General features: G+C 43.5%; 1 protein-coding gene across 16 annotated transcripts in view; it reads left to right on the top strand.

The window, feature by feature from the left end:
• The first annotated feature begins 330 nt into the window (after nucleotides 1-330).
• msi2b (musashi RNA-binding protein 2b) overlaps nucleotides 331-15,222 on the top strand; it is a 225,251-nt gene continuing 210,359 nt past the window's right edge. For all 16 annotated transcript variants that reach the window (XM_048265509.1, XM_048265500.1, XM_048265507.1 and 13 more), the window contains exons 1-5: nucleotides 331-526; nucleotides 853-893; nucleotides 1,162-1,243; nucleotides 1,734-1,818; nucleotides 6,095-6,136. In XM_048265509.1, the coding sequence (XP_048121466.1) occupies nucleotides 465-526; nucleotides 853-893; nucleotides 1,162-1,243; nucleotides 1,734-1,818; nucleotides 6,095-6,136 (312 nt within the window). In that variant the 5' untranslated portion in view covers nucleotides 331-464. The remainder of the gene's footprint in view (nucleotides 527-852; nucleotides 894-1,161; nucleotides 1,244-1,733; nucleotides 1,819-6,094; nucleotides 6,137-15,222) is intronic.

The raw sequence follows: 15,222 nt of genomic DNA, 5'->3' as shown, positions 1-15,222 counted from the left end.
TTGGGCCTCTGAGATCACTAAGCAAACTAAAAACAACTCACCTAATATGTTCTTCTCTGCTGAGGTTATGCCCCAGGCTCTGTGTCAGGGTTGTCACCTAACACGCAAGGTTTATTTCAGTCAAAGGATCTGGGTGGAACAGAGTGTGCATTAATTGTGCTAAAATTGCGTTGTGTTTAGCGATGACGTAATGGTCCCCTTGCATGGTGCTCCCCACAGGCGCATGAAAAACACCACCATGATCTTTAGCTATAAATGGGCGTGTCTTTTTAATGACGTCAATGGGATTGGTTAGGTGACGGGCCACTACTCCGCCCCATGTGGGTCAAGGGAGGGGGAGGGAGCCAGAGCTGATCCCACGTGTGACGATTGCATTCCCGGCTCAGTAATATTCTCTTAGCTGGGCTCCGTGTAGCGTTTGCTGTGACTGTGTGTATTAGTTACTGGCTATAGTTGGGTTAGCAATGGAGGGAGAAGGGAGCCAAGCCACATCTGGAAGCCCTAATGATTCACAACACGACCCGGGGTAAGAAAGAATTCCGTCGGCACTTACTTGTCGCTGTTTTATTAATTTGAATTAATAATGAAAAGCTTAGGAACTGTCGTTTGCGATGCACTGTCATTAACATTCTCCTTTGCGTGCAGTCAACTACACCGTTGTTTGATTATATTAGCGAACGGGCCTGCCCCCTTTTCAACGATAGCTTGCTGGGCTAACTAAAACAGCTCTCTTGCTGCTTGCTCTGCCTTCGTTTAGCTATCTTTTTTTTGTAGCTAGCTAAGTAGTTAGCTACACGTCAAAATGGCCGATCTGACATCTGGACTCACTTCTGCTATGTTTTCCTCTTACAGTAAAATGTTTATCGGTGGCCTCAGCTGGCAAACTTCACCAGGTAAGAGAATCATTTGCTGTCAATCGGGTGGCTTTGTGGGGCTGTGTTTTGTTACCTTCAGAGTGTGTTCTGTGCTAGTTACAGTGTAACGAGCGTGCGGCGCTGTACGGGATGTGTTGTGCGCGCAAGGTTATTTTGATTTCCAATCATTTGAAGTCCTCTATTCGACCCCTGTGTATATCCAGGCTTTTGAAATTGCTACAATAATTGTTGTGCTCACAAACGACTTCACGTTAACATGTGTTATCCTTGTTGTTTTGTTTTGCAGACAGCCTTAGAGACTATTTCAGTAAATTCGGGGAAATAAGAGAATGTATGGTGATGAGAGATCCCACAACAAAACGCTCCAGGTAAAATGTTTTAAAGGTGTTTCTCTTCTTCACTTTCGCGTGGTTATGCGACATTAAAATCGCCTCAGGCTTGGGCAGTGAGGCGATAATTTTGAATCAGGCATCCTTCGATGCGCTTTCTTAAGCCATTGAATCAGCGATTTGCAAAGGTAGCCTACCAGAATTTGACATTGAGTTAGGACTACACGGTATGTTTGTTTATTTGCACTTTAAGCGGATGCAAACAATTAATCACAGTGAATATTGCATCTTTAAAGAAGGTGCCGATGTCATGTTTTCTTTAATAAAACATTTTCATTTTGATATGCCTGAGGTCGAGTTTTTTTTACCTCAAGATATAGCCCACACATCCGCATTTGGACTATTATGTTCGTAACCTAACAAATTAAAGCTTGACATTCACGATTTATTTGTCATCACTGTATCACGTTGTTCCCGTGACTGGTCTTAGTAATATTTTGGTCTCTGTGTGTGTTTTTTTTTCTTTCAGGGGATTTGGGTTCGTTACGTTTGCGGATGCTGGCAGTGTAGATAAAGTCTTAGCCCAGCCGCACCACGAATTAGACTCAAAAACGGTATGTCTGGTGTTCTTGTTCTAAACTGTGTGCAAATGTTTGTGATTCACTGGTCTCCACTTTGGAAAACACTCACATAGCCTACAGGCTGCCATATCATCTCCATTACTCGGTTGCTCCGTGACATTATAATACTGTCATTCAGAAAGCAAACGCACTTGACGCCAATAAGTAACTACGTGATTGCATGCTCTAGTCCTTGTCTCATTCTAATATCTATCAGGACTTTAACCTTTTTCTCTGTCATATCTGCCCGCACTAGCGGTTGTTAATGCATAGGCTACCGACGTCTTTTAGACCATTCAAACACAGCTGTTTGCAATCGGACACTCGGACAATTAAATTGACATTGCATTGAATATGTAGTCTGCAATTTATTTTCGTTGGGTAGGCTACATTATTTTCTACATTCATCTTCTCAGTAAAAAAATGATTGATGCATTTAAGGGTATCGGGCCACATCTACAGGTGGTGTGGATGAAGATCGCTTAAACTGTGCCACTCATATTGCTTTAAAAGTAGGGCATAATTCCTGCTTCATCTCATAGGTTGATTTGATCTGTTTCTTGACCCAGACCCTAATTGACATTATTTTCGCTGTTCATCGCTGGATCATTTAAAAATATGTTGCAATATGATTAAATAATGCATGGGGAAAGATGGATGGATCACCGAATGTGCCACTTTTATTTTAATGCTGCTTCAGTAAAGTAATGTACATACAATCATGCACACTTGACATAATTGTTTATGTGATTCATTAATTGCTTGCATGGAAATAAAACAAAACTTACCTGAAACCATGCTTAAAGTTTTTTTACATGTGTGTTATGTTTTTAGTTAGAGTAAAAGTTTAGAATGTAAAATAAATTACTTTTGTGCAGCTGTTTTGTTACTGTTTTATTGGATACAAAGTTAAAGAACACATTCACAACTTGAGGTCCTTCTTAAGAACTTTCGAAGAGGCATACAAGGCAATCTTACTTTGAGTATAACAATGTCTGATGAAAATGCTAGACTGGTGCATAACCTATTCCTTGATCCACTTGCAGTGTTGGGATATGACAGTTCTGCTAACAGTGCGTTCAAGAGAATCGGAGGACCTGTATAAATACCACACAGTGCAATTTAATGTACTTTTTGAATAACTCTTTGTCTCTGTAAAGGCATAATTCAAAAGGTCACTGTCAGCAATTTGTGCATCAATAAGAGCATTCCTGAACCTAAGCAAGTTTTTTGGAACTGCATGTTTTTATCCTCTTTTAGTATAAATATGGTAACAGTCAGTTTTGTCTGACATATTTAGGAACAGGCCACAGCTTTATATAGTAGACAGCTTTCACATTATAGGAATGGAGATGTTTTAAGGCTTTAAAGCAATTTTTAATTACATGCAGTCTTTCAGTCATCCAAAATAAACTGATTGATATAGAGCCATAAAATAGGATTGCAGAGCAGAACTGTATTTGTTGCTCAATAGGCCTGTGTTAGTTGTAGTTCATCTCCGAGTATGAGACAGGTTGGACTAGTGGTATGTGTACAAGCAGATAAATGTTTTTTGCTCACTTGAGACTTTATGTTGTAATTGTCTTACATGCTTCATGCAGAGAAGAAAATCACTGTCTGCATTACAGCCTGTATTTGAATTGATAATACCAGCAAGGTTAGAGGGGTTATGACAGAAAGCTGGGGAACTAAATCATTACATTTTTCATGTGTAGCGGTGTAATAAACATTGTATTATATATGAAATGTGTAATGACAAGAAAACTATATTGGAGCCTGTTCAGTCTTGTTAAAACTGTGCAGTTTGTACCTCAGATGATAAAACTGGGCCATGCAAATTTCATAAGGGCCTCACATGCACAACTCTGATAAAATTGGGTCAGTGTTTGACATTATATTATTTTGAGCCATTAAAGAAGAGGAAAGGGAAAAAAATGAGATGTAGAAATCACACTGGAATAGGCAGGACAGGGCGGCTGCTTGGAGCTCGGATTATTTATCCGCTGGATTGTGATGTCACACGCGGTGTTTAGGTTGCACTCGAATGGCTTGCATTGAAGCGTGTCCTTGCTGGTGGAGGTGAGAGCAGGATCTGGAGAGAGAGAGAGAGAAAGTGAGAGTGGAGGTTGGGCGTCCCCTCAGTGTTGCACATATCACGGGTGCCTCACAGGAGCCGGCCAGAGTTCTGGATATTCTGTTCACGCATTATACAGGCTTTCTGTCCTTATTTAATGTTCCCCAGCCTTAGAGGCAGCTACAGGAAATCATCTGCTAATTGTGTTTGGCACTAAGGATTATATGTGTCCAGGAAGGACTACTGAGATGCAACCTGAGTCCCCTGGAGACATTTTGTTTATAGAGAAACGTTTGTCAATTTTGTGTCGGTTTTCCGTTGCCCCACTTGTTTTTGAATGATGCCCTGGTATGAATCAGAAGATGTACTATAGATACTGAAGACTGAAATGAGAATGAGAAGAAGCCTGATGCTCTTGTGTGGAGTGCACACTTGCTAGGGCCCCTGATGAAGGACAGCGTGTCTTTGAAAAGGGGGAGACGATGCAGAGTCACTTTTAGCAGGTGACAGGTTGGAGGATTCATTAAGCCTCATGAGCTTTTGAGCTGTGAAAAGATTCCTGTCTCTTTGAGATTCATGTCTTGGTATTTTGGAAGATTATGTAATGATCTAAGTGTTTGTGTTTGTATAGAGGCATGGGAAATGCTGCTATGTGAAGATAAATGTAATTGTGAATTAATGCAATGCATATGCACTGGATACCTGCAATATTCACAAGTGGTTCAGGAGCAAGAGTGTATGGCTGTGTGTATGTGTGTGTGTGTGTTTATGACTGAGTGAGAGGGAGAATTTTAGAAGAGCATTTCAGTAGAGGAAATTTCATTTTGAATTAGTTGCATAATCTGTCAAACATAAATAAGCAGTATAGCCAGTTGTTTACAATCATATGCCCTCTGTTTAAGCCCACAGCACTTTTCTGCTGAATTAGAGGATGAGGGGCACATCATTTTTTCTTTTTAATCTTTCCCATTCCTCCTGGACAATAAAGTGGTCACTCCATATTGAATATTACATTTGGACCAGCTTAATATGGGTACCACTTTTTCTGTCCCAAGGCACATCTATTTTTGTCTGTGGTGTGCTAGCCATTGTTCCAGTCGGTCCATTTGCCCATGCTGTGGAAGATGGTAGTGGACCTCTGTATATTCATATATCGCTTAGTCCTCCATTAATAGCCTTCTACCCTTTAGTTATTTTGTGCTCGCGATGAAAAGAAAAAAGGGTGAAAGAGAGAGAGAGGGGGAAGGGGGGGGGGGGACATGTCCACGAAAAGAGAGAGCACTTGCTGTCTGCTCAGCTTTGCATTCATAATTGCTCCCAAGGTGCTTTTGGTGACCTGTGGGCTACAGGCTCCTGTCATGCGAAGGACAGAGGACAACCCTACTGAGTGTAACCAGAGAGAGGGCCTGTGTGTCATCAGGTGTGCAGGGCAAATGTATGACTCATTTGTTTCACTTCTTAAAGGGAGCTCCATTAAGCTTCACTAGAAATGGCATATTTATTTATTGTTTCTTTTAACATTTACATTTCTTACTTTTTTTATTTTTGTTGAACTGGTTTAATCACTAAAATGTTTGGGTTTGATAGCACTACTCGTATATCTCTGCTTACACCATCAGCTGTGTGACATCCAAACGACTTCAGCTTTGCAGTTGTCTTTTGTTTCAAAACAGTCCGATGCATTTTATTTCGTTATAATTGTAAGGGAAGGTCATGTAATGAATTTCCATGGCATAACATATCCTTGAAAAAGTCATACTTAAAAGAACATTGTTCTGAACGAGAACAGAACAGAGTACAATCCTTTGCTTGACATATGTAGGTCTATTTTATGCAATTGTGTTGTGTAAGACCTAAAGCATTTTTTTTATTTAGGGAATAATGTAATGATCTCCTTTGCCTTACGATCTTGGAGTCACTAATAATTGTGGTAATCCCTCAAGGGAAAGGCAGGTTGTAGACATTGATATGATGTCCTTCGATACTAACTGTAGGTTACTGTTACAAATCCATAGATAGTCCTTTTCTTGTTGACCTTTAGAGCTCCACTGTGAGTCCAGGTGACTTGGCCATGGATCTGTGTACCTGTATCATTCATACTCTAGACATTCTGAGCAGTGTGTTTTGTTGTGCATTATGTCAAATGTCTAATTCAGAATTTTTCCTCTTTTCTGTTGTTTGCATTTCTTCCACCAGATCGACCCTAAAGTTGCCTTCCCTAGACGTGCTCAACCCAAGGTAAGGACATATATCCACTTGTACATTTATAAAAAAAACAACAACAAAAGGTGAAATAATCTTGGTTTCTGCGCAGTGTGTTTATCCAACTTTACGTCCAATGAGCAAGAGGCAAAAGGTTGGGTGATGTGATGCAGATCTGGCTTTGTTTGGTCACAACACGTTCAAGGGCATATTACGGACACGTTTGGTAATCGGCAATATTTCTTTGTTTTTAGTCAGGTGATTTTATTCAAGGAAAGGATTCCAGGAATTTAGTCAATTAAATTGGTCAGTTGTCCTGTTTTTTTACATAGCAGTTTTTACTCTAAACAAGCCCAAAGATCAAATGTGGAATTTTCCCAAGTTTGGAGCACAAAGGGAGGTATTGTTGCCTGGCAGTGTCGGATGAAAAAATGCCAGTGGAAAAGCTTTCAAAGCCAAAGCACATGCAGTTCTTAAGGGTCACTATTTGATTGAGAAACAGAATCAGTGTGTGTGTTTGTGTATGTGTGTTTGTGTATGTGCGCTTAAGTGTGTGTCAGTGACTGTGTGGAGTATTCTTTGTTCATTACAGACCGCTTTTTATTTTCTCTTATGCAAATGTTCTTCATTCTTCACATTTTAGCTTAGTTCTCTTAGCTACTCTAAAAAACAATGATTTGAAGTTCAGTTTTTGAACTTAACCCACCACTTGCTGATTGAATGACCTTCAGTGTTTTGGGAAATACGCCACCACTCCATCATCATAATGTATTTAATGACATTAGAAAAGGAAAGTAAAGGAAGGAAAAAAGAAAGCCATGAGTCTCCAGCCGCAAGTCTTGGCCACAGCAAACCGTCGCTAGTTCCTACCCATGTACCATGATATCTGCTTAGGGATGTCACAGCCATCATTGTCTGATGTGCTGTGCTGTGCTGTGGTTCTTAAATCACTTGCCACATTTGAAGTCACAATCCTCAGTTGTGCAAAACAGTACATTAAACACCTTTCTGCCATACTGAAATGAATGAAATTGTGATTGACTTCATTTGCATTGGATTGTTGTTAAGATATGCACCAAATAGAGCACCCACACAGCTGCAGCTACTCCCAGGTTTTATCTGTAGTTGTGTCGACATGTTGGTCTTTGACTGAAATAGGTTTTGATAGAGTGGATTGTGAAGGAATGAAGGATAATTTATTTGAGTGTTAGAATAGACATTGAGTTACCTTTGGCTCCGGTGCTGTAAGGGCAAGCTCATTAGTGAGGAAATGGGTTTGTATTTGTTTTAGCTCCAAAAAAGGAGAGCGTGGATATCCAAGGACCTTAAAGCAATAGGATTAAAGTGGCTAGATTATTAGTATTGCGTCGTTTTACTTTTTACTCGTGTGAAATTGAATTTAGGATTCCACATATCGGGTGACAGCAGGAATGAAATCTTCGCGACATACTGCTCTTGTTAGTTAAGCCCTGGCATTGATCACAGCTTTGTCTCCTAGTGTCCAGTTCTTCTGTTGCAATGGCCTTGTTTAAGTATTCTTCGAGGTGGTCGCTTCAGATCGGGCTGTCAGTGGAATAACTGTCTCGTCCCAGTTTTCAGCACAGCAGACCTCCTAGCCTTAAAGTTTGCAATGCATGTTGGGAGTTACCATCTCCTCCCATTATCGCTCTCGTATTGGCTGTGTTTGAGTCTCTGTTCTTTTGCTCCTCTCCTGCTTTGTTTATCTGTCACCTCTCCATCTCTCTTATGTGATGTCTCTCTATCTCTCTCTCTCTCTCTCTCTCTCTCTCTCTCTCCCCCTCTTTCTTTCATAGTTTCTCACGCATCCTCAGCCTACCGTCAGTGAGATATGAGCGACTGTGCAAAGAAGGTGTCCACTGCACACTTGTCTCGCTAATTGTAACAAAGAACTTCCCGGTCCTGTCCGGGTCGGGGAAATCAGTGGAGGAGAAATGACGCACTTGAAAACGAACGCGCTTGACGCACATGCCAACAACACTGGTCCAAATCCAGGCCGCAGGGCTCGAAGCCTAATGCGTTTTTCTGGCTCAGGGTAGATCCAAGATGAATGTAGGCATTAATGGGGGCCCAGCTTCCAGCAGCAGCTGCAGGCAGGCAGGCAGGCAGAGCACAGCCCCAACGGTGTGTCTCTTTTGTCTTAAGGAATCCGGGCCCATAATAAGTTTTATGCAAATGCACTAATATATACCTTCACTTCCAATCATGCCACGAAATACTTGCGAGCGAGGGGAAGAAAGGGACAGTGAGGACAAAGCACAGCACCAGCGCCCAGTGTCCTGGCTAACCCTGGAAAGAAGGCATGCTGAGGAAAGAGAAAAAGGAAAACCGCCCTGTCTTGGTGTTTTTACGCCTCCCTTACATTAGCGCATGAGACGACAGTAGCAATGTTTGGGGATTATTGTTTTTGAGAAGTAATAAACGTTTTGTTTCTTTCCTCTGTCTTGAGATTGCTTTTTGTGGACTGCTCACTGTTGTTCAGGCTGGTTGATTCACACCCTGTCTCCGTACCTGCAGCGGCGGTGCGTGTCACGACATGACTATAATTGATGCCGTGAGTGTGGCCGCCCTACGGTAGCCTGTTAGAGCCCACGGCTGCACACACAGAGCTAGATTGCGGGCAGCTTGTTATTGGCCCTCTGAGGAAGTGGTTGATTTCATTACAGTCAAAAGCATGTTTGATGACTTTCACAGGCTGGTGTGGACTCGTGGGGACAGTCAGGTGGTGACATGATCGGTCAGTGAAGGTGAAGTGATGCATTTGGCCATGCATTGAGATAGATCTCTTCTGTGATAGTTCTGAACTGAACCCAGTTTCCCCATATATGGATGTAATTGTGAAACAGTTGACCAGTCCAAATAAAGTGAATGGTTAATTATGGTTAATTCTTCTAGTGAGGTTTTGGTTATCAAAAGTATGTTTTGGTGGCATATTAAATTGGAGTTTCAAGTGTTGCATGGTCTCGTAACCAGGACCCCTCAGATTGATATTTATTGACTTGAACAGTGGTTTAGTTTTTCCCTTTTAGCCAAATGCAGAGCCACTCCATGGGGAGATTTCAATTAGCATTTTATTGCATTTCAATTTGCTTTGAGTGACCTGACAGATTAGCCTGAATCTAACCCCCCTCCCAGCTCATATTGATTTGACATAGCTTATTGATAAACGGAAAGAAAGTCACAGCGCTCCTCGCATTACTATGATATTAACTTGGATACAACTATGACAGCCAATCTTGAGTTTCTACTGACTGTCTTTTTTCTATGCGAGGCACCTGTCAGGGTTGGCAGATGTCTCCTTCTCCTTGTTTGCTCTGTAAGGTCACTGTTATGTAAAGTCAAGTCTCCTCGTCTGAATTTATTTAAATTCATAAAATGTTGCGTCTTTTGATGAGTACCAATATCATCTTCAGGCCCATGTAGTTTTTTTCTGATGAGAAGATGGAGACTATAATATCTGTGAATGCTGCATGAGAAAGCCTGATTAATTGGAATGACTGATGCTATCGAGACTTTAAGGAGTGTCCAGCTGTGTTGTCTGATGTACTGCTCTAAAGGAGGAGTGTCAGAGCCAGTGGAACATAATGAGAGCCCTCAGCTCTCCTCGGCTGCTGTGCAAGCTAACCGGAGATGTTTTTGGCATCCTCTGCCACAAAACCTGTCAAAACAATGCCTCTGCTGGGTGCCTACCCCCCCCCCTCCACACACACACCCCCATCCGCATCCACCAACACTCTTGTACACGCTTCATCTTGTAGCGCGACTGTCAGTGTTAGCCAGGTTGATGTGTGTATGTGTGTGTGTGTTGGGGGGGGCTGTCTGAGTTTGCCCTTGTACATTCTTATCCATTTAATTTTCTCTCTCTCCTTTCTGTTCACACTCTCTGGTGCCATATTTTGGGTTTGTGTTTCGGGGGAGGGAGGGAAAATATTTACACCTTGTACACTGAGAAACTGTGAAACTGTTGGGCCTCAGCACACTCAGCACCGAGGGGGAAGGCTGTGAAACATTCCAGCCAAGTTGGAGGAAAAGTGGGAAAAATTAATATTCTGTTTTTATTACAAGCAAAGTAGACCCATTGGGGTTACAAGCAAAGGAGACCCATTGGGGTTAGTGGTATCTGCCCAGTGCCCAAACCACATTCACCTTGAACATACACACACACACACACACACACACACACACACACACACACACACACACACACACACACACACACACACACACACACATGCCTGCCATACCCTGGCTTCAGCTCAGTGTGTCCCCTTACATATTGCCCCCTGCCCAGCAAAGCTCTCTCACACACACTTCTATTTTCCTTCAAATATCCAGACGTAATCCACTTTTTCATTAGTGTGTGTGTATGCAGGTGTGTGTGTGTTTAGGGAGAAATAAAGATTTGATAAAAGGGGCTTGGTTTGATATCCACTGGAATGTGTTTGATGTTCTCCTAGAGATTGATGTATACATTGTGTATGATCTGCAATGGCTCCAGGCAATGAAAGCTCTTGTATAAAGGACATGAGCGTAGGGGGTTGTGCATATTCTATCTGAACACCTCAACCTCCCTTCTGCCTCCATCTCCCCACTGGCCCCGTGTCTGTCTCTCCTTCTCACCTTGTTTCTTTGTACATCTTCCGCTGCCTTTGCTCCCTTTTAAAGCTGGCCAGATGGTCTGGCTTCTGTTCCTGTGGATTTAGGAGTTGAGAGAATCAGCCAGTCATTTCTTTATTGTTCTTTTTTCCATTCTTTTTCTTTTTTGTTTGCTTTGTTCTCCGGGGATGCCTTGTACTGTACTTTGGAGAGCGTGAGGGGATTACGGGCCTGCTGTAAGAGTTTTGGATGCCAGGTGTGTGGTGGGGGGGGGGGGTGCCGCCATGTGACAGTGTCTCGTGGCACTCCGTCAGTAGGGTGACCGGTGGTTAGGTTTCAGGTCGAGTCAGTCAGGGTGTGTATGTGTGTGTGTGTGGTTTGTATTGTGCCAATGTGTATCTGATAGACATGTTGTATCTTGTATGATGGCATGACTGGTGGAGAGTGGGTGGTTAGTTGGAGCAACACACTCTCTGCCCTGGCCCCCAGGCCTGAAACTAGCCATTTCCATTCCATTCTCCACTCACCTTTATTGATCAAAGCCATTGATCCTTGACTGAAGTGGCCTGGTCATCTGGCTATTGATTCTCTATGATCTCTCATACATTACTCTAATACAAGTTTGTGCATTCGTCAGTCAGCCATTGTTTAAATGGATTAGTTTGTAAAATGACTACAGAGGTGCCAATGGGCAGAATGTGTTCTCTGATACTGACCCAGACATAACTCCCCCCGCTGCACATGTAGCCAGATGTGCTGACCTTGTGGGTGGTGCTAGCTGTGTAGTGTAGTGTAGTGTTGGAGCTTAAGTGGAGCATAGATGTAGCCATATGTGCTGATGGGTGGTGCTAGCTGTGTTGTGTAGTGTAGTGTACTGTAGTGTTGGAGCTTAAGTGGAGCATAGATGTAGCCATATGTGCTGATGGGTGGTGCTAGCTGTGTAGTGTAGTGTACTGTAGTGTTGGAGCTCAAGTGGAACATAGAGGTAGCCATATGTGCTGATCTTTCGGGTGGTGCAAGTTGTGTAGTGTAGTGTAGTGTTGGAGCTCAGGTGGGACATAGATGTAGCCATATGTGCTGATCTTTCGGGTGGTGCAAGTTGTGTAGTGTAGTGTAGTGTTGGAGCTCAGGTGGGACATAGATGTAGCCATATGTGCTGATCTTTCGGTGGTGCAAGTTGTGTAGTGTAGTGTAGTGTTGGAGCTCAGGTGGGACATAGATGTAGCCATATGTGCTGATCTTTCGGGTGGTGCAAGTTGTGTAGTGTAGTGTAGTGTTGGAGCTCAGGTGGGACATAGATGTAGCCATATGTGCTGATCTTTCGGGTGGTGCAAGTTGTGTAGTGTAGTGTAGTGTTGGAGCTCAGGTGGGACATAGATGTAGCCATATGTGCTGATCTTTCGGGTGGTGCAAGTTGTGTAGTGTAGTGTTGGAGCTCAGGTGGGACATAGATGTGGAGACGAGGCCTGTCTCCTCTTTTATATTCATGGCCGTGTCTGCATCTATTTTATGGGAGATAAATAAGATGCATTTGATAAGTGTGTAAGATGCTTATATTTATGCCTCAGAGTCTGTCATGGTGTGTGTGTGTGTGTGTGTGTGTGTGTGTGTGTGGTGGAGGTGGGGGGAGGCATCTCTGTTCTTCCCTGATTATGAATGCACAATTTCCCACTGCCTTGAGCAGGCACATAGCATGAAATAGTCCATCAAAGAGTAGAGATGTTCATTCGGCACCACGCCTCGGCTGCCATCTTTAGGAGCTCTCCCTCTCTGCTGGACTCGCTCACACAAGTATTCTCAATGCCACGGCTCCAGCTGAAGAGCTAACTCTGAGCGAGAAGGCAAACACTGGTGGAAAATGTTAGCGCTTCTTCTCTTAGAACTCCGTAGAGCTGCTTGAGCTTTTGCCCGTCAAAGCTTAGCAACAAAACAAGCCAGTGACTGGACAGGTTATTACTTTGTGACAAATGGTTTTGGGAGCATCCCGCAGTTTTCTTTTTGTCGATCTTCAGTTTTTTTGAGGGATTTGTGTTTCAGTGTGTGTGTGTGAGTGCAGTTTCTCAGTGGCTGGATGACAATGAATTGTGCGTGGATATTTTGTGTGTGTTGCTTCTCTGTACTGTGTGTGTGTGTGTGTACATCTGTTTGTGTTGCTTCTCTGCACTGTGTAGGTGTGTGTTTTTTTCTGGTGTGTATGAGTGTGTTTGCATGTGTGTTTATTGTCCTTCTGTGACTGGCTGACTGGATAGCTGCCAGATCTGCCAAGCTGTGTGTGTGAGTGTGTGTGTGTGTGTGTGTGTGTGTGTGTGTGTGTGTGAGCAGACAGCCGTTCCTGAGCCCTGCTCGGTCTGGCCCACTGGCTTGTCTTTGATGCCTCCGCTGCTCAACATGTCATTCGCACGGACGGCTGCTGTAGCTGGGAGCATCTTGTGTGTGTGTGTGTGTGTGTGTGTGTGTGTGTGTGTGTGTGAGAGAGAGAGAGAGAGAGAGAGAGAGGGGGCACACATGGGTGTGTGTTTATTTGGACGGCATGGATGTCCTTGACAATGTTTTTGTATGGCCTTCACTCTCTCTGTCCTTGGTGACTGATATGTGTGTGTATGTGTGAATGGGCTGTGTGTGTGAAGATGGGTGTTTGGTATTCCTTTCGTTTATATTTTGGTGCGCCATATTGTCATCCACATCCTTGGATCCACTTTCCACACACATGCTGTGTTGAGACCATGCTTGGAGACTCTTCTGGAATGATGCCACTTTGCTGCTTGTAGTTTGGTATTTCTCTCTAAGAAGCAGGATTTCACTAGTTGGGTGACTTGAATCATTTGCTGAAAGCAAGTTGAAGCCGCTCAGATCTTAACGTTTGTTTCAAGCAAAAGCTCTCAGACTTGGGGCGGTGATGTTGTGTCTTGCACCTATCTGTGAATGGTGTGTGTGTTTGTGTGTGTGTGTGTGTCTGGAGGGTCTGACCTGGGTCCTCACTGATGTGTATTTTCTGGTAACAGTATCTATGGGCCTCTCAGAACGATGAATGCGTCTGACCAATCATTCCTGTGCCCTGGTGCATCCACTGTCCTTCTGACTGCAGCAGTAATGTGTGTGTGTGTGTGTGTGTGTGTGTGAGAGATGCACCCATTTGCACAGCACCGAGATACTTCCCTGCCAGGGTGCCTGCTGCCTCTGTCTGTCTCTCCCTCTCTCTGTCTCCCTCCTCTCTCTCTCTCTCTCTCCCTCTCTCTCCTCCTCTTTGCTCTGTCTGGATTGTATTCCTCTGCTCTCCTTGCCGCTGCCCTGCTTTAGAAGCCTGGGGAGTTCCTCTTTGTGCTGCTTTAGCTCTCTCTCCTCAACACCTCTTTCTCTGTGTCAGTCTCTCTCTCACTCTCCCTTCACTGCTCCACTGTGAGTTTACACAGCATTTGTTTCTCTCGCTCTTTATCTACACTCTTCTAATGTTCAAGGGCTGTGTGTGTATATCAAGGGGTAAGGGGAATAAGAAGGCTGTTTACCAGACATTTCTATATTGTATATATTGTATGTGTAGGTGGATAATTGGGCTGCTCTGTAGATATATATATATATTACTACATATGTATGTATGTGTGTGATTGTGTATGGATGTGTGAATGTGACATTTGAAGTCAGGTCTCTACCTTTTCATTGGCTCAGGGGGTGACTCTTGATGGACAGCCCCTTTTACTGAGACCACCCCCAACTATTTCTTGCCTGGCCTCTCTCTTCTCTCTCTCTCTCTCTCTCTCTCTCTCTCTCTCTCTCTCTCTCTCTGTCACACACACTCTCCCTCTCACACTCACTCACTCGCCCGCTCCAGCTTCTCTCCTACAGCATGATAAATCTGATGCTAAATTTAGCGGCAGTTTTTCTCTAGCAGCGAGAGATTACTGGCACAGAGAGGGTGAGAGAGTGTGGGTGAGAGAGAGGAAGGGGAGGAAGGGGAGGGAGGGAGAGAGGAGAGAGAGAGAGAGAGAGAGGGAGAGGGAGAGGGAGAGGGAGAGAGAGAGAGGGAGAGGGAGAGAGGAGAGAGAGGAGAGAGAGAGAGAGAGAGAGAGAGAGAGAGAGAGAGAGAGAGAGAGAGAGAGAGTGTGTAGAGTGTTTGACAGGGAGAGAAAGGGTAACAGGCTCTCTCTCCCCAACAGAGGCGTTTGGCAGGAGAAGAGCAGGGGTCTTCCTCCCTTTACTTTCCCTGACAGTTCAAAGGCTGCTTTTTTGTTTGATTGTTTGTTTGAGTGATCACTTTTTTATTTGTTTGTGTTACTTAACTTTGTTAAGACGTTTTTATCTGTGTATGCTCTACCTCTTCTCAACTGCAACAATTTAAGCTCCTAAGATTGGAAGCATATGGTAATATATTGAAATGTCAGCTCCTGGTAGGTCTGTTATTATGTAAAAGGATAAGGCCTGCCTCCAATACATTCACTAGTATTTGGCTGAACTTGGGTTATTTCTAGTGTGACGAGGAGCAGAGTGTGCTTCTTAACTAAACATTTTTCTTT

The sequence above is a fragment of the Alosa alosa genome, chromosome 15 (assembly GCF_017589495.1).
Source record: "Alosa alosa isolate M-15738 ecotype Scorff River chromosome 15, AALO_Geno_1.1, whole genome shotgun sequence".
Taxonomy (NCBI): Eukaryota; Metazoa; Chordata; class Actinopteri; order Clupeiformes; family Clupeidae; genus Alosa; species Alosa alosa.
The sequence above is the reverse complement of the archived record's forward strand: the minus strand, read 5'-3'. Positions and strand labels throughout refer to the sequence as shown.